The sequence below is a fragment of the Eleutherodactylus coqui genome, chromosome 7 (genome assembly GCF_035609145.1).
Source record: "Eleutherodactylus coqui strain aEleCoq1 chromosome 7, aEleCoq1.hap1, whole genome shotgun sequence".
Taxonomy (NCBI): Eukaryota; Metazoa; Chordata; class Amphibia; order Anura; family Eleutherodactylidae; genus Eleutherodactylus; species Eleutherodactylus coqui.
The window spans coordinates 209847368-209871818 of record NC_089843.1 but is presented as its reverse complement, the minus strand read 5'-3'; the positions used below and the strand labels follow the sequence as shown (position 1 = coordinate 209871818).

Sequence of the window (24451 nt, the reverse complement as noted above, 5' to 3'; positions counted from 1 at the left end):
AGCTGAAAAAAGTACGCCATTGTGATCATGGGAGATTTTACCTATCCAGACATTTGTTGGGATCTCTCAGGTAAAAGTAATGGATCCAACAAATTCTTATCCGCTGACAAATTTATCTTCCAAAAGGTAGAAGAGAAAACATGAGGATCTGCTATCTTGGACCTAACTCTTACCAACAGGGAGGGAATGGTTCAGGAAGTAAGGGTGGCTGGGTCCTTAGGAGGCAGTGATCATGTTATCATTGAATTTTGGATAAAAAGGGGAGGAAGACCTGAGAAACGCAGACCTCAAGGTTGGATTTCAGAAAGGCAGATTTTATTGAACTCAGAAAGAGGGTAGGAAGAATCCAATGGCTGGATGTTCTTAAGGACAGAAATGTCTAAGAAGGTTGGGAAATATTGCAAAATGAGATTCTCAAAGCACAATCGTTAACAATCCCTAAAAGAAGGAAGAATGGAAAGCATTTAAAGAGACCAGGATGGATGAACACAGAACTTGCACACATGTTAAAAAGGAAGAAAAATATGTTTATCAAGTGGAAAAAGGGGGAAATATCTAAAGAAGAATATAATGTGGTCTACTGAAACTGTCAGGCAAGTGTCAGAAGAGCTAAAGCTGATAATGAATTGAGGCTTGCAACACAGGCCAAAAGCAATAAAAAAAAGATTTGGGGGTATATCTAAAGCAAAAGAAAAGTGAAGGATGCTGTAGGATGTTTACAGGATGAAAATGGTGAATTTGTTAAAAATGATGTTGAGAAGGATGAACTTTTAAATTCCTATTTTCTATCTGTTTTCTCTCAGAAAGTAGATGGAACATCAACTGATCTTCCCTGTGCTATTGAGGGAATAAAAGAATGCAGGCTATTTATAAGCAGAGAGATGGTGAGGGAACACTTAGTTAACTTAAATGAATTCAAGTCTTAAGGTCCAGATAAATTACATCCTAGGATACTAAAGGAAGCAGCAGAGGTAATTGCTGAACTACTTGCCAGAATCTTTTAAAATTCCTGGAGAACATAAGTCCCAGAAGAAAGGAAAATGGCAAATGTTGTCCCTATTTTAAAAAAAGGGAAGAAAGTGGATGCAGGAAACTACAGGCCTGTGAGCCTGACTTCTATACCGGGAAAGATCTTTGAACAAATTATTAAACAGCATGTATGCAAGTACTTGGATAAAAATAAAGTCATTAACCAGAGCCAGCATGGGTTTGTAACAAACAAGTTATTGTAGACGAATTTAATTTCCTTCTATGACAGAATCACCGACTGGGTTGATCAGGGAAATGCGGTAAGTATACTATATCTTGACTTTAGTAAAGCACTTGGCAAAGTATCTCATACCATACTTATTGAAAAAAATAACTAAATCTGGGATTGACAAGGCAACTGTTAGGTGGATTCACAACTGGCTGAGTGATCTACTCATAGTGTGGTCAATCATAAATGGGTGCACGTCCAAGTAGAAGAATGTGAAAAGTGCGGTACCACAAGGCTCTGTCCTAGGCCAGTGTTTTTCAACATTTTTATAAATGATCTGGAGGAAATAATTGAGGGGAACTGATTACATTTGCTAACGACACAAAGCTAGGAGGGATAGTTTACACTAGGGAAGAGAGGGAGGGGATTCAAAAAGCTCTAGACAAACATGAACAGTGGGCAGCGACTAACAGAATGGTATTTAACAAGGAGAAATGCAAAGCACTACACCTGGGCAAGAAAAGTAAAAAAAAGCACATACAGAATGGGAGGAATTGGGCTAAGCAGCAGCACATGTGAAAAAGACTTGGGTATACTAATAGATCATAGACTGAACATGAGTCACCGGTGTGATGCAGCAGCAAAAAAGGCAAACACAATTCTGGGACGTATTAAGAGAAACATAGAGTAATTATAGGTAATTATTCCCCTCTACTCTACTTTCTTGGTCAGACCTCATCTGGAATACGGTGTCCAGTTCTGGGCACCCTGATTTTAAAAAGACATCGAAAAACTGGAGCATGTTTGAAGAAAAGGTATGAGATGGTGAGCAGTCTGCAAATCATGTCCTATGAGGAACAGTTAAAGGCTGTGGGAATGTTTAGGTTGCAGACATCTGTCTGGGATGATTTAGTAAATCCTGCACTGAGCAGGAGGTTGGACCAGAAGACCCTGGAGGTCCCTTCCAAATCTACCGTCTATGACATAGCTGCATGCTTAAGGCGTCATATCTTGTTAGTAAAACGTCACTACAATGCGTGTCTTTTTCACATGTACGTCTTAGTATGCACACAGTGCAAATATTATGCACATGACACTATTGTATAAGATATAATTATATATCACTGCACTAGAGCACGGAATATGCATGCCCACAGACAGATCCATGCGAGCCGTATACACATACACATAGCTTGCCCACATGAATGGATCTCACCGCATGCAGGTAAGCTAGCAGCATTAGATATTAGTAAAAAGCTATGATAAATATGCTTGTCACATGCAAGTAGAGGCACAGCATGCACTCCAGCAAAACAGCTCAAAAGGATTTATATCCTCTATCTTTTCACCTCATGGCAAAGTGTATATAATATAGATTAGTACACTGCAGTGGTGACTATAAGTGCATGCCAACAATCAGATCCAAGTAAACCTCACATTGCATATGTGTGCCGTCTGCTACTGTTTCTCCAAAAATAAGACAGGGTCTTATATTAATTTTTGCTTCAAGATATTTTACCTTTTTACATATACAGCTGCCTGAACACTATTTACATAGTTTTTTTTTATTAACTGTAACTAGGGCTCAATTTTGGAGTAGGGCTTATATTTTAAGCATCCTTAAAACTTCTGAAAAATCATGCTAGGGCTTATTTTCGGGGTAGGTCTCATTTTTAGGGAAACAGGGTAGCGGCGATTAACCCAATAATCTACATACTATGTAGAGGCATTATAACACATTGCCCTTATAAGGATACAACCACATCAACAGATACAGACTGCATTCACATGAGCGTCTAAACAGTGCGTTTTTACGGCCGACCAATATACGCAAGAATCTGAGGCATTAGTTTCCAATGCATCAGTTCACACGGGTGAATATATGGCGCGTAAAACCGTTGGACTGTAAAAAAAATCGAACATAAGTGACTGAAATTCACTGGCGTATATACCGTGGATAAAAAGATGGTTCTTTTGCCCCACATATGATGGCAGCTCCCATAGATTCCTATGGGAGCTGGGAAAAGAAAGGGAGAAGGAGGCATTTTAGCAGCGTCCAAAGCTGTGAAAAGGTTATAGATGTCTCTATATAGGCATTGGAAGGCATCGTAAGGATTTTTGCAGAGCGAGGATTTTCCAGGGTGCAACATATTTTTTCGCTAAAAACATTGCTCCCAGTCGTGTGAATGGGTGAGAAAACGCTGGCCATGAGTGCAAAAAAAACATCCGTTCATGTAATTTTACGACGCAGCTGAGAAAATGTGTGAAAGAGCCCACAGCTAGTTCAATTAACCCTGCAGAACAACAACAAAAAAATGTACGGAATAAAGAAGATAGCACTACAGGATATGAACCAGTTCACTAAATGCATGCTTCTTGTTCTTTGCAGCAGTGTTGCATGCATAATATTTGTGCCGAGTGCATAGCAAGAAGTATGTGTGCAAAAGACACGCATTATAGTGAAGTTTTACTAACAAGCTATTATGCAGCTTTGTCATAATTAACCTTTGTAACGACTACTTAGAGAGAAGTATCACACATGCTGTAGACTCTGAATTGTTAACCTTGTGGTGGGTGTCACACTATATAACCTCTTGCATTAGAGCAAAAAAACTGAATTACTAGAAACACACAAGTGTTGTTTCCGTGTTGACTTCTCCGGGGCACCACCCATAATTTGGCTTCACTGAATGGTGCGGCTTTGAACCCCGATTGTCACCTAAATTAAGTGATTACTTCAACATTTCTAACAAATTTTTGGGATACACAGTGATGCCTCTTATATGCAATAGACACATTTAGGGTGCGGGCAGACGAGCGCATAAACGGCGCGTTTTTGCGACCAAACGTATATACGTGACCATCTGAGGCAATGGTTTCGAATGTATTCGTTCACATGGGCGATTTTACGGCGCGTAAAAACGGCAATTCGAAAAAAAACGGAACATATTCGACCGAAATACGCGCCAACGCATATTCGATCGCCGAAAAGACCGTTTGCAAAGTAGGAACAAACGAAAATACGCTTTCTAGCTCTGGTCGTGATCGGTGAAAAACGATCGCTCGGGCGATTATACGTTGCGCTCGTGCGAACGTAAATACGCCTACGCTCGTCTGCCCGCACCCTTATGATAGCTATGTACTAGTGTGTAATTAAGCATCAATTTTATCGACTCATTGGTGACCTGGGGTTTGTATATGCATATGTGTCGTTTTGTAATTTATTTGGATTTTTTTTTTTTTTTATTATTCTTATACACATTGTAATAATGAACATATTTACTCTTTAACCCCTTAAGGATGCGGGTTATTTTGTCCCAAAGGATGCAAATCTTTTTTTTTTTTATTTTCATCTCCACTTTTCAAAAGCCATCATTTTTTCATTTTTCCATCAACATGGGCATACGAGGCTTGTTTTTTGTTTGGCAAACTGTAGTTTTTCTTGGAACCTATTATGTATTGTAAAACTTGTATTATTTTTTTTTCTTTAGGGCAGGGAGAGAAAACATATCAATCTAGTCATAGTTTTTACAGCATAAGGGCTTATTTAGCTAAGCGTCCGGACTTAGCTCCACCCCCGTCTCGCCCCCTCCAATTGCAAATAGTGGCAGGTGGCGGGGAGGGGGCGGGAGCTCAGTTCCTGCTCCTGACTCTTCCATCCTCCCCCCCCCCTGCAGACAAGGACACTGTATATCGGCTGGGCGTGAAAACCGAGCCGACATATGGTCGTCTAAATAAGCCCTTAATCATGCATCATAAATGACATGATACTTTTTTTTCTGCAAGTCAGCATGATTACGACAACACCAAATTTTTTGTTAGGTTTCTCGACTTTTCCACAATAAAAGCTTTTTGGGGGATTTTTCCTTTACCATCGTTGCATTCGAAGTCTCATAACTTTTTTTATTTTTCCATTAAACAGCTCTGTGAGGGATTGTTATTTGTGTGATGAGCTGTTGTTTATTGGCACCATCTTGGGGTACGTAGGATTCTTTTGATCACTTTTATTGCATTTTATGGAAGGCAAAATGAACAAAATAAGTATTTTGCCTCTGTTTTTAGGGTTTTTAAAAATGTTTTTTGCTATGCAGGATAAATAGTGTCTCCAATTTATTGTATAGGTCGCTACTAGAGATGAGTGAGCACCAAAATGCTCGGGTGCTCGTTACTCGGGACGAAATTTTCGCAATGCTCGAGGGTTCGTTTCGAGTAACGAACCCCATTGAAGTCAATGGGCGACCCGAGCATTTTTGTATATCGCCGATGCTCGCTAAGGTTTCCTTGTGTGAAAATCTGGGCAATTCAAGAAAGTAATGGGAACGACACAGCAACGGATACGGCAGGCGAGGAGCTACATGTTGGGCTGCATCTCAAGTTCCCAGGTCCCACTATTAAGCCACAATAGCGGCAAGAGTGCCCCCCCTCCCGCACTGTCAGCGTAAAGATCGTTCTCCTCTGCCATAGCTGTAACAGCTGTGGCAGAGAAGAATGATGTTAGCCCATTGAATTCAATGGAGCCAGCAATACAGCAGGTTCCACTGAAAGCAATGGGCTGCCGGCGATCGCAGGATGAATTGTCGGGAAGGGGTTAAATATATAATCCCTTCCCTGCAATTCATCCAGAAATGTGTTACAATAAAAATTCTTTGCTCCACTGTATTGCCGGCGTATAAGGTGACAGTTGGGGGGTCGTCTTATACGCCCCGTCACCTTATACGCCGGTATATATTATTATTATTGTAACACATTTCTGGATGAATTGCAGGGAAGGGCTTATATATTTAACCCCTTCCCGACAATTCATCCTGCGCTCGCCGGCAGCCCATTGCTTTCAGTGGAACCTGCTGTATTGCTGGCTCCATTGAATTCAATGGGCAAACATCGTTCTTCTCTGCCACAGCTGTTACAGCTGTGGCAGAGAAGAAGGATTTGTCTTCTATATGTTCTCAATGGGGTCGGCGCTGCTGCCGCCGGCCCCATTGAGCGCATATAGAGAAGATTTATGGCCTTAAGAAGGACCGTTGGGGTTCTTCAAACCTAAAATACTCCTAACACTCTCCCTATAGCAGCTCCACCAAGATACCACTTTCCCTGAACTAATGTCAGAATGCATCTGTGGCGAGCCGCGGGCGGGCAGATTTTAATACTCGGGTGACACCTAATCTCGCCAGCCACTCACTGCAGGGGGGTGTAATAGGGCTTGAACGTCGCAGGGGGAAGTTGTAATGCCTTCCCTGTCTTTCTATTGGCCAGAAAAGCGCGCATATTTCTCAGGGAAGAAAATGAAAGTAACCCGAACTCCGCGTGGTACTCGTTACGAGTAACGAGCATCTCGAACACCCTAATACTCAAACGAGTATCAAGCTCGGACGAGTATGCTCGCTCATCTCTAGTCGCTACGGATATGATAATACCAAATATGTGTGATTTTTTACTTTTTGTCATGCAAACAATGGAACGTGTGCAAACATTTTTTTGGCATATTGCTTTTTTACACTATTTTTTCCTCACATTTTTTTATGTCCCTGTAGGGGACTCAAACCATAAAAGCTCTGATTGCTATGATAATGTTTTTCAGTACTTCTGCACTGCAGTTCCATATCACCTACAATACTGATCATAGGCCATGGCTGGCCCGAACACCAGTGTGTGGCTTCCAACTGCCACTGCAACCAATTGGCCCTCTGTGATGTAGAGCATGCTTCCTCTGTGAACTATGTACATAGATGTGGCATGTAGGGGGTTAACAGTGGAGATCGCTGTTCTTATCGATCCCTGCTGTTGCAGCAGGAGGTCAGCTAATGACTCATGAGCCTTGTATGGTGCAGAGTGTAAGCTCTCGCCTACGACCTGAAGGTTACAAGTTTAATCCCTCCATGATTCAAGGTTGACTCATCCTTCTGAGGTTGGAAAAATGAGAACCCATCTTGGTGGGGGGTAATAAATAATAATTACCTGTAAGTGCTGTGGAATGGGTTGGTGCTATACAAATAACAACAAGAAGACTCCCTCTGTGTGATGGCATGGGTTCACTTCTGACCCCCCACGCCATTCACAGGGTGTAAGTATACGTTCTGTTGCATTAAGTACCCCCCAGCCCGAATGTAAACATACCTCCCATAGCGTTAAGGGGTTAATGGATGGCGTATGTCTCCATTGTGTATTTCTGGTTCTTCCTTACCAGACTGGCCTGCAATAAGACTTACTCTTATGTCTGTAGGGACAACATGATGTCATTCTTCTACAGACCTATATACACGTATGCGCTAAAGATCCCCATGCACACTCAATACACATAAAATAAATCTCCCATTCTGTGCGGAGTCCATTTGTTGTCAGCTATTTTGACAGAAAACACTTGAGAAATCTTTCATCAAAGGACACTTATCCGGCTCTGCCATTTTTCTCACAGAAGGGAATAAGCAAGTTGAACGCTCACTTCAAAATATATCATAGATAGTGCAGACCACAGAGAATTGTACAATTACTTTTAAGTCACTGGACAGCCGGCACTACTTGACTCTCATCCTTTTTTCATTCTGTATCGTATATTCCATGCGTCTTATAAAGAGCTACAGATGTAGCCAGGTCTAATGTACTGAAAATGACATATGTAGCATCACAGGACGGCTGAGGCTTATGTGACCACTCGTGGTCAGTGGGCTTCGAAGAGCCACATATAGGCATTCCATGTCTCTTCCTAGCCTTACGGATGGCGAAACTATATTAACGAAAGGAAATGTGTCACTGCAGTAATTGTAGCGGCCTGGTGTGGCAATACAAAATCGCAATATCGTTACGAGAAAATGCAGCAATGTCACACAGAACACTGATACGATATCGCTGCGATTCTGTCGCCTGTGTAAAAGAGGCCTTATATGTACACACCTTATGCTGTCAATCGGTATACGGCTACTTCTCACGGGTGAGTGCGATAAACTCAGCTGATATTGTGCTTGACAACGTGTCATTTTCACAGCGATGAACGGGTTTTCACATCACTTCTGTGAAATTGCAATCCACACATGCATGAAACACGTAGAAAAGGATCACAACTGTTTCCCATCGACTTCAATCAGAAACATCACATCAGACTCACATGATCATCAGACGTCATGCGAGTGCCATGCAATATCTTTGAGTCGTTCCATGGGAGTGGCTAAAGCTAGAACATGCTGCACGGAAAAAACTCGCTTGTGTGAATGATTCCATTCAGAAGAATGGATATCATATTTGCGCGAGTTTTGTGTGCATCGCATCATACAAATATTGTGTGAATGCGCCCTACCAATTACTGCACTATTTCACACCAATGTGGACATATAGTGTAATATAACATGTACAATAAGGGGTATTTATTGAGACATGTAGTTTTTGAATCCCATTTTGTTTAGATTGTCTATGATTTTACCACTAGGTAGGCTTTGCAAACGCACTTGGCATTGACATCTTCTTCTCTAGAGCTCTCCCAGTCAGTGCAGACACAAAAAGAAAGATTGGAACTTCATATATATTTGTCAGGAAAATATATTCCATGCAGAAAAGAAACATATAATGCTACAATGCAGACATCATAAATAACAATGAATTCAGGAAGCTGAAAACTCCAAGGCTGGGTTCACATAGGGTGTAAACCCATTCAAATATCCGCAGCGGGACCGCGCGGAAATACCGTGAGATTTCTGCAACTGAAGTCCCATGGTTTTTGCCACTGGCTTTGAAAGCGGCTTGTTCCCCTGTGGCCATCTCTCCCCATAGGGAGGTGAAAGACGGCGGTGGAAAAGGCGATGGACAGTTTTTTTTGCAAATCTCGTCCACCTTGCTGCTTAAACTCAGGCTTAAGATTGCAGGTGGAATTTCCGTGCAGAAAGCAAATCCGCCCCATGTTAACCCAGCCTAACAGTGTACAGGTAAGGAACGCAAACATCAAATCTCTTAGGTAGTAGATACTGCATGGGTGTAGTTGGGGGGCGGGTGAGGCATGTGCCCTGGGTGCAACAACGAGTGAAGGCAGGGAGGGCGACAGCCGGGAAAAGAAACAAAGTTAATGTACTGCCTCTGCTCAGCAGCCGCCTCTTTCTTGACCTGTAGCCTCAGAGCCTGGCATAAACATGACACAGGAGAGTTGTACTGTGCCACCTCCATCCTTCTGCATACACAGAAATCAGTAGCTCAGTGTTCCAAGCATCAACACCCAGAGCCCAACACAGCACCTCTCTTAGTCACTGAAGTAAACAGATAATTGCTGATGACAAAACACAAAGCCTTTGACAGCAGCAATCACTCAGCTGTTTATTTCTGTGACAGAGGGAGGCGCTGTGTTGGGCTTTAAGTGGCTGCTACTTGTCACCTGTCAAGAACACTAGTTTTAGTGTGTGTCGGAGGACAGGGGCAGCGCAGCATGGCCGTCCCATGTAGCTTTAGGTCAGGAGGAGAAGGTATCAGCTGCTACAAAGTGTAAGTCTGGAGATGACATGAGGATGCACTCACCATGAGGTGAGGTGGACATCTCAGCTGCCTGCAGAGGAGCTTTTTCCTTTGCTTCCTCCATGCACTCTCTGTGAGTATAGATAGGTAGTATGGTGTACATAATTGTATGCAATGTGTACTTGTAATGTGTGTATGTGTATATACAGTATATAGCATGTGTCGCTAATAGTATAAAGGAATGTTCTCATTTTACTAAACTATAGGATATAACTAGGGTTGACTAAAGGCTCTTGAGCCCCAAGGCAAAATCTGTAACAGGACCCCTACCATGTGTCACTTAGAATACTTGTGTTTTCTTATGTGAAGGAGGGACCTTTGGACCCTCTAAGGCTCCAGGGCCCGATAGCGACTGATACTTCTGCACCCCCTATAGCTACGCCCCTGAGCAGCACTACACATGTTTGGCTCTGCTCCATTAAAGCTCCCCATTTGTGTGAGGGGGATTCAGTGAGCCCTCAGTGAGGAGGACTGAGAGAAATGGTAACCCCGTTCTCCAGATCAGTAGGGTTCAAGAACCCCACTGCTCAGACATTTATCTCCAATCGTGCGGAAGGAAGACAACCGTTAATTTTTTGATAACTGATTTAATACTGTTCAGGAATTTCAAAAACTCTGGTCGAACCACCGGACCGCACACTGATATGAAAAATAAAGTATAAAAAAAGTTTGCCACATAGCTATTATAACCAGGGAATCATCCAGCTGTTAAATATAATGCTGTACCTCTGATTTTAGATGGGGGGGGGGGGGGCGGGGATATTAATGGAGTTGTGCCTTTAATAACATATTGATTGGTGAAGTGAGGGGTGCAACAAATGGACTTAGGCTAAGGCCACATGGTCCGGCTGGTTGCATGCGGCCAAGTTGTGCCCGCTTGCAGAGGCTAATGCTCACACAATTTTGCTGGTAACAGGTAGATGTGGCTTGGCCGGATGTGGTCAGGCGGACTATGTGGTCTTAACCATAACCTTCAGATGAGGTGGGTGGGGCACCGATCTGAGTCTGCCCCTGGTGCAGGGAAACCTAGTTACACCTCTGGCTTCTGTATAATTCTAAGTACATTACTCCAAGTTGTATTCGCTATTAAAATAAAGAGCAATATGCAGCAGCAGATCATATATGCCCTCAGCCATAAACTATACTGTTTCTGTTTTTAACAAAAATGCCATATTTGCCCAGCTTCGATATTTTTTGTTTCACTAAGAATTGGTACATAATATATGTAGTCTGCAATACAGAAACGACCACGTTTGATATTTCACATCTAAATGCTATAAGCTGGTTGGCACACATTCTTACCACTGGTGCCCTGGATATGCCAGTTACCGAGACAGCAATGTGACATGACTTCAGGGTGCCAAAAAGTCCTCTTTTTTTTTTTTCATTTGTTCCTGTCTCCCTAGGGTCCCATACTCCATAAAGTCCACACTGCGTTGGCTGAGTGGTTATGCCAATTGTCCTCAATCGCTAGCTGAAGGGAGCCCAACACACAAACACTGATGTGCTCAGGAAGCATGCTGACTAAACCAAACTGTACCCAATTTAACCTATGAAGAAACATACCAGATAAGATAACAAAAAAGACCATTCCGTGACCAAAAGGCTGCAATCGAGTCAAGGTCTGTACTAGAGATGAGCGAGTATACTCGCTAAGGCACATTACTCGAGCGAGTAGTGCCTTAGCCGAGTATCTCCCCGCTCGTCTCTAAAGATTCGGGGGCCGGCGCGGGTGACAGGTGAGTTGCGGCGGGGAGCGGGCGGGAGAGAGGGAGATCTCCCCTCCGTTCTTCCCCGCTCTTCCCCGCCGCTCCGCCCCCCCGCCGGCCCCCGAATCTTTAGAGACGAGCGGGGAGATATTCGGCTAAGGCACTACTCGCTCGAGTAATGTGGCATAGCCAGTATACTCGCTCATCTCTAAATACAGCCAGTCACTACAGCTGCCTATGCTGCTTCTTTGCTGTCTCTAGAACTGGTTTTAGTAAGTTCTTTTTATGGTTATGTTCCCCAATCCCCAATAAATACTAGCCCCTTATAGTAAATAACATGACTGACATGCTCAAAGGTAGACCATCAATTTCTTCAAATGGATAACCAAACTTCCGTCGGGGGCCGTCGGGGGGCGGGGAGAGCGGGGAGGAACGGAGGGGAGATCCCTCTCTCCCCCCCCACTCTCCCCTGCTTCCCCCCCCCCCCCCCTGCTCTCCCCTGCTCCCCGCCGGCCCCCGAATCTTTAGAGACGAGCGGGGAGATACTCGGCTAAGGCACTACTTGCTCGAGTAATGTGCCTTAGCGAGTATACTCGCTCATCTCTAGTCTGTACCATTGGTGCGGATTTTGACTCAAAATTAGCTGCGTATCCGCGGCTGCTTTCAGCAGATACAGAGTACCACTCACCTCCCAATTCTTCACACTATCAGCTGGCAGCTGGGTGCCTCTAGCAAGGGCACCGCTGCTGGTCAGGGGAAGTGGGATCACCTGACCAGTGGCGCTGTGCTCGATGGAGGTCGCGGAGAGGTTTGCTATAGGCTGTTTTGGATGTGGAAATGCTGCAGAATTCTGCAGCATTTCTGCCCCGTGTGAACATACCCTGAGACCAACTTTACACAGGTGTATCTGGACATGAAAATTTGTGTGCGCCATAAGCAAATAATGCGACTTCAATGGGTCCATTCACATTTCTGTATTTTGCGCGCGCATTTGGGTTGCACAAAAAAAAATAAAAAGTTTTATTTTTCTGTGTATTTGCGCACCAAAGGTCCCCATAGAAGTTAATGTGGGTGCGTAAATGTGCATGCAGTACGCAAGGAGATGAGTGAAACACTGCATAAGAACGCATCTGGAATTAAGACTAATCAGTCATTTCAATTGGTGCCTCCTTGTTTGCCGTGTACTTTGCACGTGCCGAGAGTGCAGTAAGACAGGCCGATGTGGGTGCAAAACAGCATAGTACATTCCGCAAAACACTACACTCATGCATGCGCAAATACGCATACGCTCATGTGAAGCTGGTCCAACTGATTCTCAACCCTAGATAGAAGAACTTGGCTCAGTGCAACCCACAGAATGTAAATCAAGAAGGGAGTATTTTCTACAATCGGTACCACGCTATTTTTGCAGCACATCATTTGGACAATGGCGGTGATACATTACTGGTCCTGACAGGGTTACGGAGGATGAATGGTTGCCAGGAACTTTCCCTATTATAGCTTTAATTTCCAGCCATGTCATAAGGATTAACCCTTTCCAATCAAATCCTAGTTTTCCTAAAGGGCTTACTTTTTTTCTGCTGTTATACAGGGGCGCTATCTGCTGGCTAAAGCCAGTACTGCATGAGGTGACACGTTGGATAGCAGAGAGGCTGGCAATATACAGTAAGAGAACCCCAACGGACGTCTTCCAACATCGGAGCTGTACAGCCTTAAATCATAATGTCTTCAGAGGTCAGATAGGGGATTGGAAAGGGTTAATGTATTATTTCCTATGAGATCTTTAGAAAAAAAAAAATCGCACTGCGCTCACATGCCATGCAATTGGGATTTTTGCCATTGAAAACTATTGGAAGCACTTATGAAAGTCGTGAGTACATAACCGCACCGCGCTCACTTTCAGAATCATGATTTTACAAGCGTGACATCGGAACATGTTTCTCGGGCCGGTATCGCGCTCGCCTATGTGAACGCACCCTCACCGCTGTTGAAAGGAATGCCTATCATGTTGTTTGAGTAGACAGAAGCGGAACATGTTGTGCAGCCAGCCATACCACATACTCTATGTTCTCCGCAGACTAAAGAGGGTTTTCTTCCATACTGTGCAGACAACTCCCAGAATCCTTCTAAAGAGTCTGACTGCCTACAGTAAGCAGATGTGTATTTTCCTAAAGAAAGCAATTGTACTCCAGAAAATGTAAATAGTGGAAAATAAAATCAGCATGAAAAGCGCAGTAAATGGGTCATAAGGGTGGGAGCTCGCTGTAGAGTGATTAAATCAGTCTATGCACATGGGCGTAACGGTCTGCACCCTCTGCAGCATCCGAGAGATTTAGAAAGAAGGAAACTGCTTGATAGCTCCATTATTACAGATGACTTAATTAAAAGTTGTACCACACAACAGCTATTGGCAGTTCATAAAGTAAATTATGCATTGGAGACTGCGATACCACTGAAGTCCGTGTGTTCGAAGTACGCAAATGAATAATTTATGTTTATATAAATGTCTTTCATTAAGACCTAATTTTTTATTACTCAATACAGCATTGATATTATACTATGATGGTGGATATCAAATATGTATTATCATCTATCTATCTATCTATCTATCTATCTATCTATCTATATATCTCATATCTATCTATCTCATATCTATCTATCTCATATCTGTTGCTCTATCTTTTTATTTCATATCTATCTATCTCATATCGATCTATCTATCTCATATCTATCTATCTATCTATCTATCTATCTATCTCATATCTATCTAGCTATCTCATATCTATCTATCTATCTCATATCGATCTATCTATTTATCTATCTCATTTTGATCTATGTATCTATCAATCTATCTATCTCATATCTATTGTTCTTTTTATTTCATATCTATCTATCTATCTATCTATCTCATATCTATCTATCTATCTATCTCTCTCATATCTATGCCATATCTATCAATCTATCTCATATCTATCTATCTATTTATCTATCTATCTCATATCTATCTATCTATCTCATATCTATCTATCTATCTATCTATCTATCTATCCATCTATCTCATATCTATCTCTCTCTATCTTTTTATTTCATATCTATCTATCTATCTATCTCATATCAATCAATCTATCTCATATCTATCTATCTTATATCTATTTCTCTCTCTATCTTTTTATTTCATATCTATCTATCTCATATCTATCTATCTATCTATCTATCTATCTATCTATCTATCTATCTATCTCATATCTATCTATCTCATATCTATCTATCCCATATCTATCTATCTATCTATCTATCTATCTATCTATCTATCTATCTATCTATCTCATATCTATCTATCTATCTATCTCATATCTATCTATCTCATATCTATCTATCCATCTATCTATCCCATATCTATCTATCTATTTATCTATCTATCTCATATCTCTCTATCTATCTATCTATCTCATATCTATCTCTCTCTATCTTTTTATTTCATATCTATCTATCTCATATCAATCAATCTATCTCATATCTATCTATCTTATATCTATTTCTCTCTCTATCTTTTTATTTCATATCTATCTATCTCATATCGATCGATCTATCTATCTATCTATCTATCTATCTATCTATCTATCTATCTCATATAGATCTATCTATCTATCTATCTATCTATCTATCTATCTATCTATCTATCTATCTATCTATCTATCGTTGCCCACTGTTAGTGGGGCCCCTCCATGATGTTATATGTCTGTCTCGTGCCATTGTCTTGTCAGCGTCGTATTTGTGGAGTGCATTTGAGTTATGTGTATTGCACCTCTGCAAGATAGAATGAGTTAATGTCTTGGTCATGTTTGGAAAATGTATTGTGTTGTGAATCATGTGACTATGTTTTATATATATATATATGTGTTTTCAAGGTGTAGAGAGAGGAGTAGTCTGTTTCTGGTTCTTCTTGCAAGAGACAGTTAGTCGGCAAGTGAGCGAGAAATCGGTGAGAGAGCCTGTGTGTGGAGAGACTGATCGGTCTGTGTGTGGAGAGAATGGAGGAAGCTGAGCGATTCCCTTCTGCTTGGCCTGGGACCAGCTGCCCAGGATATACTGATGCTACCACTAAGCACTGAGTGAGAGAGAATGCCAGCAGCATGGCTAGAGGAAAGCACAAGTAATGTGAGTGTGGACCGGTAGAGAGTGAGAGAATGAGAATCGCCGGGAACAGGATCACACAGATAACTTGGACTGTGGATCGTCCAGATTACCCCAAGAATCCTCCCTGTTGCACCACGTTATCTTATCTTATTATATCCATGCCAGACTGTTGATGCAATTGGAAGTTATCAAGTTACAGTAAACGGACATTACCATTCTCAGTTTGTCCAGAACGTTTTCCCTGTGTGTGGAGTAATTTATTTCCTCATCAGAGGACGGAATGGTGGCATCACGTTTGACAAAGAGACTGCAGGTAACCTCCAGTTACTTTTCCTCTGTGACCTCCCCCAGCAGTAACTTAGTCGGGTCCTGAGCTACCCCCAGGGGAGGAAATGGTGGAGCCCCGTGACGAGGTCTTTATCTACCCCGCTATCTCCTTGGCTGTGGGCCTGCTCCTCGGACGCTGCATATCTATGTCTGCCCTCATCTGCCTGCCTATTTGTGTAGGCATAGCTTATGATGTGCATCCCCTTCCCCTTCGCCTTCCCACATAGCGTGGCCGCAAAGCAAATGTTCTCCTGAGCATCACCAAACTAATCTGTCTTGGTGCACTCCCTAGAGAACTCTATACATTTGCGGGATAAAGCTTAGCCTATCTCCTTCCCCAATATAGAAGCCATCTCCCTGCCAAATGTCATCAAAATAGCTTCAGGGGTTTAGCAGTGAAAAGGTAACAGACAGACAGACAGTTATTTTAACATTTATAATACTGGTATGGATTAGAGATGAGCGAGCGTACTCGGTTTGGGTGATTTTGCACTCGAGCACCGCTTTTTCCGAGTAACTGACTACTCGGACGAAAAGATTCGGGGGGCGCCGGGGGGGGGGGGGGGGGGCGCGTGGAGCGGGGGGTAGCAGTGCGGAACAGGGGGGGAGCTCTCTCTCCCCCCCACTCCCCTCTGCAACCCCCCGCTCACCCCTGGCGCCCCCCGAATCTTTTTGTCCGAATAGTCAGTTACTCGGAAAAAGCGGTGCTCGAGTGCAAAAACACCCGAACCGAGTACGCTCGCTCATCTCTAGTATGGATCCTTCTATCTCATATCTATCCAGCTAATCTACAGCAAACAAAGGCAGCAAGTTAAAGGACCACTATCATCACAACCACGTTCCAGGTCCTTTAAATACTTCAAACCCACGTGGCACATCCCAGTATATTCCTGAATAAGCCCCCAGTGACAGTGCTGAAACATTGCATTTATGGGCGAATACATACACTAATTTGGCTATACTTGGATGTGCCGCGTGGCTTTGGAGTATCTATCTATTGTATATCATCTATCGACGCTGCTATGAAGAAGTGACTGTTCCCACATAATGTATTGATTTACGGTACTTTCTTCACCCAAACGTATTCTAAAAGAAAGCTTATGAACATGGCAAAGACAAACAGAAAAAAGTATAGTCAAAAATCCTTGTCCCTTCTACTACCTCAAAGCCAATTCCCACTTGGGATGAAAACCGGAAAAGTTTAAGGTAGACTGTTGCTAGGAATGTAAGTAGGCTGTTACTATGTTGAAAGGGTTTGGATAACTATGCCACAAAATAGTTACTACCCATGCAACCTATGGAAGTCTGTCCTAGGTTGGGAGAATGCATGTACAGATCGGAGGGGAAAGGAGGTGGAAGCTAAAACTACAGCGTACCGAACAAGGCTACACTCCCCACCCACCCACGCCCCTGACCACTTTCCTCTTCAGTCTGCACATGCAATTTCCAGTCTTGGGATGAGTTTCTGTAGCATACCTGGACAACCCCTTTTTACACTTAGGTTCAGTGACAAACCAACATCTGACTTATGTGACAGATAAAACATGCCATGTAACACGAGTGCAGTCATTATCCTGTGAGATAATCTCATCTACATCTATCAATCCAATGACATCTCTGTGTCTCAGTCACCACGGATTCTCATCTTCTAACAGACCCCTCCGTCACGGTCATAGACAATAATTCAAACAGTGGACTGAAAGAATAGAACAGGTAGATTCCAACCATCAAGTGCAGACAGTTATGGGAGATAGCTTCCAGTCCATGGATAATTTGGACAAATGTGGCTTTAACTAGGACAGTTAAGTAGAAAAAAAATAGGCAATCTACATAGAGGTACAAGCTCGTTAGCATCTTAGAGACCAACATGAATATTTTTACAGCTGTCATTGAGGGGACTTAGGCTAGGTGGTCATAAAAACATGTCGGCCAAGTCTAGGTCCCACATGGGAATCCATGCTGAAAAGAGCCTGAGCACAGCTGTCTACTGACAGCCGAGCTCCTTCTCTAATGTGGAGAAACCTCTGATCTTGACTAGAGATGAGCGAACGTACTCGGATAAGCACTACTTGTCCGAGTAATTTGCTTTATCCGAGTATCTCGCCGCTCGTCCTGAAAGATTCGGGGCGCTCCGCTGCTGAGAGCGGGCGGGAGAGAAGGAGAGAAAGATCTCCCCTCCGTTCCTCCCCGCTCTCCCCTGCAGCTCCCCGCTCCGCAGCGCGTCCCGAATCTTTCAGGACGAGCGGGGAGGTACTCGGATAAAGCACATTACTCGGACGAGTAGTGCTTATCCGAGTACGTTCGCTCATCTCTAATCTTGACCCTTTATTTGTTTTGATCAATAGCATTTGTTCCAACTGAGCAGTTGACAGGGGGAGGGGCTTCACCTGCTGACCATCAGCGTCTCTAATGCAGTCATCATATACCTAATCACGGCAGGGTCTGATAGGTGGGCTGTCAAAAGTATACACTACTACACTGCATAAGTATAATCAAAGGATCACATCTTCAAGTCTTCTTGAAGGACCAAATAAAATATGAAAAAAGTACAAGTTTAATAAAAAAACAACATTTTTTCCAACAAAACTGTTTTATTATGTAAAAAAAGCATATTAGGTATCGCCACATTTGTAATAACCCATACCAAAAAATATTATGTTCCTTGCCCTAGGAAAAAAAACCAATGCCAGTATAGTCATATTTTTGTTTAAAATATGCAATAAATGGATAAATAAATGTGGTATCGTGGTGATCATAATCAACCACAGAATAAAGCTAATGTTTCATTTATATCGTACAGTGAGCCCAGTAAGGATAGAAAAGCTAAGAAGACATGAAGGAATTTCGGATTGTTTTTTCTTTCCCACCCCCAAAAAATGTATTAAATAAAAGCTAAACAATGCATTATAGGTATCCCAAAGTTGTGCCATTAAAAAATACTACTTGGCCCAGAAAAACTGAAAAACAAGGCCCTATGTGGTTATGAAAAAATACCAATATTATGGTTCTTGGAACGTGATTAGAGATGAGCGAACGTACTCGGATAGGCACTACTCGTCCGAGTAATGTGCCTTATCCGAGTACCGCTGTGCTCGTGCTCAAAGATTCGGGACGCGCTGCGGAGCGGGGAGCTGCAGGGGAGAGCGGGGAGGAACGGAGGGGAGATCTTTCTCTCCTTCTCTCCCGGCCGCTCTGCCCCACTCTCCGCTCCGACTCACCTGTCAGCAGCGGAGCGCCCCGAATCTTTGAGCACGAGCACAGCGGTACTCGGATAAGGCACATTACTCGGACGAGTAGTGCCTATCCGAGTACGTTCGCTCATCTCTAAACGTGATGATGTAAAAATGAAAAAATTGCTTGGTCATTAAAAGGTTTGTCGGAGTTAAGGGAACCCCTGTCAACAGGTCCCCGATGATACAAAATAACAAATCAGTAGCTACTAACTAACCACTCCTCCGTTCACCCTCCACCGCGGGCTCTGGGGTTCGCTGTATGTTTACAGGTAGTTGTGATGACCCATAAACCTTCTGTAGCAGCCAATGATCACTGACAGCTGCTCTCATTGGCTGCTGCAGCTTGTTTGTAGACGGGCTCCGCCTGCCAAGTGATGTCGGAGCCGGTAGTGGAAGATGAACGGGGATGTGGAGAGAAGTGAGTAATTGCTCATGTGATATTTTGATGCATGGAGGACCTGGGGAAAGGGGTTTCCCTTAATTCAAACAACCCATTTAAGACACAAAATAGACCAGTGACTAAGGGGTTAATTTGATAAACTAGGATTTTTTGGGGTGGAGTTACGCTCTAAACCTCTCATTGCCAAGGGCATATGCAATATGTCATAAATTTCATGACTTTCTATGAGTAGCTTATAAGGGCTCTTATCTCAGACTTTTACATCAAAGAGCAAAATCTTAGCTTTCGAATCCCAGACCCAAGATTCTAGGTGCCATATTTGGCGCATCACATTCAATTGATATTAGGGAGCACCAGGAAAAGTTTTACTCCCTGGTTCTGTGCTTCTCTGGAAAAGACAGTATAGGGGAAGCTGGAAATGACTTTAAGAAGAAAGATCACAGTCACCAGAGGGGCGATACAGGAACTTTTGTACATGTCATCACCCCCACTCCCAACCAATCACAGAGAATATGTGCTCTTATTGTAACATTTAGAGGGGGGCTTCATTCTACTAAATGAGTAGGAAGATGAATAATTCTTTATCCAATCAACCCCTGGATATAAGGCTTGTTTCATATCTGTATTGGAGGCTCCATTAGTGGCCTTCATCAAATATTCTGTTAAAAATGGTATAAAAAAAATATTACAGCATGCTGAGCTCTTTTTTTCTGGTAAGATGTCCAATGTCAAGGTGGGAACTAGATAGACTCCATTATAGTAAGTAGAGGCCATTGGATGTCGTTGGTGTTTGTCATATCAGGGTTCTGGCAATTCCATACTGCTCTTCTTCTCTGATGGACTATAACAATGGAAATAACAAAGCAGACATGAATGAAGCCTTCATTTGTCAACCCTTTGATTTAGGGTTCGGTAAGATAAGCAATTTTTGCCCGCCGTGTGCAAAAAAAAAAAAGTGCTCCACGGATGTGCAAAATGCCGGTGACCGAAGCTCTGTGCTTTTTTAAAATGTGCTCAAAATAGTGTGTGCAGGTCTTCAACCATTCGCTGGAGCAGCACTGTCACAGTGTTCAGTGATAATGGGACTCCCCGCAGGCATTAAAGAATCCCCTGCCAGAGCTATCACAGCTGTGGCAGAGGACCGCAATGCTATACAATTGCTTCAATGGGGCCGGTGCTGCTGCCACCCCATTGAAAGCAATGGGGTGAATGCAACCCCTGCAGCGATGATTTTCAGGGGGGGGCATGAAATATAAGCGCTACCCTGAAAATCATCCCTAGCTGTTAAAAAAAGAAAAGAAAATTAACTCACCTAGAAATGCTGTCCAGCTCTTCTCCCTGTCCCCAGCAGTCTTCTTCTGTATTCTGCTGGCCGGGTATTGAAGCAATGCCTGTGATTGGCTGAGCGCTGTGACCAATCAGACGCAGCTCTCAGCTGTCATTCAATGAATGGTTGACTGCTGCCTCTGATTGGTCATAGTGCTCAGCCAATCAGAGGTAGCGCTTTCTGGAGGCGGAGATTTTTCAATCTCCGGCCACCAGAATACAGATGAAGACTGGACATGGAGAAAAGTTGGACAGAGCTTCTAGGTGAGTTAAATTTAAATATATATATATATATATATATATATATATATATATATATATATATATATATATATATTTTTTTTAACAGCTAGGGCTGATTTTCAGGATAGGGCTTATATTTCAAGCCACCCCAAGAAAATCATTGCTGCAGAGGTTGCCTTCATCTCATTGCTTTCAATGGGGCGGCGGTATACACAAATCATTATAGATACACTTCAACTATATTTTAAAGGGGTTTTGCGACTACTTAAAATTGCTCCACAACCCCTCTGTCCATCCTTGTTGCTGCTGACCAGCACATGTGACTGCTGCAGCCAATCACTGGCCACAGCAGTAACCTTCTTTAGCTAATGATTGGCTGCAGCAGTCACATGTCCTGGTCAGCAGCCACTAGAATGTGCAAAGTGGTCGTGAGGCAATTTTAAGTCATTTGAAAACCCCTTTAAGGTTATTGCCATAATCAGCATCTATTGTAGGCCTAAACCGTGGCCACATTTCCCAAATTCTACAGCGGACAGAAATGTAATGTGCGCTCTTTGTCTAATATTGTTTTCTGCCTCACAGCAAGAAGTTAATTCCATCATGGAACAAATGCAGCATAAGCTGATTTTTCCTTCCAAGGAAACAAACCAGTAATTTGTCTCAGAACATAGAAAAAAGGAGAAGAAAAAGCGCCTGACACTCGTTGACAGATACATCATGTACAACATAAACGCAGCAGATTATGGGAATCACATCATAGAAAATCCAAGTAAAATGCTCCAGCATACGGCCAATACGGTAAATACAGGTATTTTTTGGAATTGACTTTTCATGAGAACATTATAAAATGCCTTACCCCATTTTTTGGGTATGCGATCCATCCGAGGTCACCCATGACAGACCGGGAATCTAGTAAGTTCACTGAAAAAAAAAAACATAGAAAAAATAAGACATTGTTTAGGTATTTATTTAATTTTTAGATTTAGAATGTTAATGAACGTCAATCAGTTATCCAAGGGCTGTTCACTTAATAACTGAAATCGGAAAACAACCTTACCGGATGCTAGGTCAGTGATTCCCAACTGGGGTGCTGTTAGAGCCTGTCCAGGGGTGCCGCAATACCAGAAGTGGACTGGCTATTCAGTCCACCAGGAAAAATCCCAGTGGGCCGTTCACCTCCTGGGCCGCCCATTACTACTGTGCAGTTACGACTGCTATAGGCATCCCACTAAGCTTTAGTTTACAAGGTGGCCAGGTGAGGCTGTAAATTAAAAAAAAAGAAAAAGACAGTATACTCATCTCCTTAGTTTTCCCCCTGGTCAGGGGCGTAACTATAGAGGATGCAGGGGATGCGGTTGCACCCGGGGCCCAGGAGCCTTGGGGGGCCCATAAGGCCTCTCTTCTCCATATAGGAAGCCCAGTACTATGAAGAAAGCATTATAGTTGGGGGCCCCGTTCCAGGTTTTGCATTTGGGGCCTAGGAGCTTCAAGTTACGCCTCTACCCCTGGTCCAGTCCTGCTTGACTTGCAGTCATGTGGTATGTGAACGCTGTGGCTAATTGGACACAGCGATCATGTATGACCTGACCACACAACCTGGAAGTCAGAAAGGACTGAAGTAGAAGGAAGAATCACTGGAGCATTAAAAACACTATATAGATATTCTAGCACGAACATCTAATAATGTTCACCAAAACTATAATATGCACAACTGAATGCAATGTTACAACCTAGCCTTACAGCTGAACATGCAGCTTAATTTCATTGATATAGGCTTCTGCTTGCCTGGGGTAATTGTATACAATATCAGATGTTTCCACACAACTTAGGTGTGTCTTACACGGGATGACTGTCAGGCACTTAAAGGAGATGTCTCGAGGAAGCAGTGAATTTTTTTTTTCCCAGTCCCCCTAATTAAGCAAACATTACTAAGCCCCCCTGTAAATGACTTTTCTAGCTGGTTTGTACTTACAGTTCCAGCGTTTCAGCAACTTATAAAAATTTTCCCAAGATGGCCGCCGGCTTTTTTCCCGTCGCTTGCTGTAGCCCGACGTGCGCGCTCCCGCGACGCTACCAGCTGTGTCTCCCTGATAACCAGACGCCCCGCAGCTGCCGACCGGACCCCTGGATTGAACGCGGCCAACCACGGCACACAGTCACCCACCGCCAGGCAGCAGGTAACCGGCGCTAGACCCCTGACAACAGACGAAGGCCCCCCCCCCCCGGCCCAGCGGCAGCCCCCCCGGCCCAGCGGCAGCCCCCCCCCCCCCCCCGGCCCAGCGGCAGCCCCCCCGGCCCAGCGGCAGCCCCCCCGGCCCATCACTTACCTGGGCGGCAGGACGGCGGGACAGCTGGGCGGCTTCTCGGGACAGCTGGGCGGCTCTGCACCTTCCTCTAAGAGAGGATGGTACAGAATGGCCGCTCCAGCGCGCTCCCGAGAAGTGACAGCTCGTCTGCGCATGTGCAGAGGAGCTGTAGCGGCTAGCAGGCTGAAGCGGCTCGTGCTCAGAGCAGAAGACCGGACTGCGCAAGCGCGTCTAAAAAAGCAAGCTGCCAGCGAATTTAGACAGAACCATGGAGACGGGGACGCCAGCAACGGAACAGGTAAGTGAATAACTTCTGTATGGCTCATAATTAATGCACAATGTATATTACTAAGTGCATTAATATGGCCATACAGAAGTGTATAACCCCACTTGATTTCGCGAGACAACCCCTTCAAAGGGGTTTTCCAGGGAGAATACTACTGATTACCTCTCCTCAGAATAGGTCATCCAATAGTTGATCGGCTGGGGTCGGTCACTCGGGACCCCGACTAATCAGCTGAGCGGGCGCATGCTGTCAGCGCCGCAAATACACAGAGGTCGGAGCTGAGGCAGCAGATGTCTTCGCGCCAACCTCAGTGTAGTGGCCGGCACTTGTAACTGCAGGCACAGCTCGCGTTGATTTACAAGGGCCAATTGTCTTCAGGTTTTTCTGCCTGTATGAAATGAATGATCGTTTGTTTGTAGGCCATATTTACACTGAATGATTATCATCCGGTTTCACACTGTCCAACGATTAAATGAACGTTAATTGTTTTGTGTAAAAGGGCCCTAACCTTAGGATAGAGTAGTAGAGAATCTGGTCGACAGTTATCACCACTCGACTTCCCTAATATCTAAGACGTTCAGCTCAGCCCGGCCCTCTAGACATAAGTCTAATCACTATAACTTTAGATCTTCCGGGCAAAAGACTTTTCAAATATTCAGTTGACCTCCATGTGCTCCAATGTCTACCTTCCAAATTCTTAATTAAAAATAAAAAATCTTATTATCTGTATAGCGCCAACTTATTCTGCACCGCTTTGGGGTAATTTATTTATTACCCCCCCACCAAACAGGGTAGCTTT

The 24451-nt window shown here is 43.5% G+C and overlaps 1 protein-coding gene across 3 annotated transcripts in view; it reads right to left on the bottom strand.

Annotated features, from left to right (window-relative positions):
* The window catches only part of EPHA5 (EPH receptor A5), a 450721-nt gene that overhangs the window by 375152 nt on the left and 51118 nt on the right, over positions 1-24451 (bottom strand). For all 3 annotated transcript variants that reach the window (XM_066574297.1, XM_066574298.1, XM_066574299.1), the window contains exon 2: positions 21917-21981. In XM_066574297.1, the coding sequence (XP_066430394.1) occupies positions 21917-21981 (65 nt within the window). The remainder of the gene's footprint in view (positions 1-21916; positions 21982-24451) is intronic.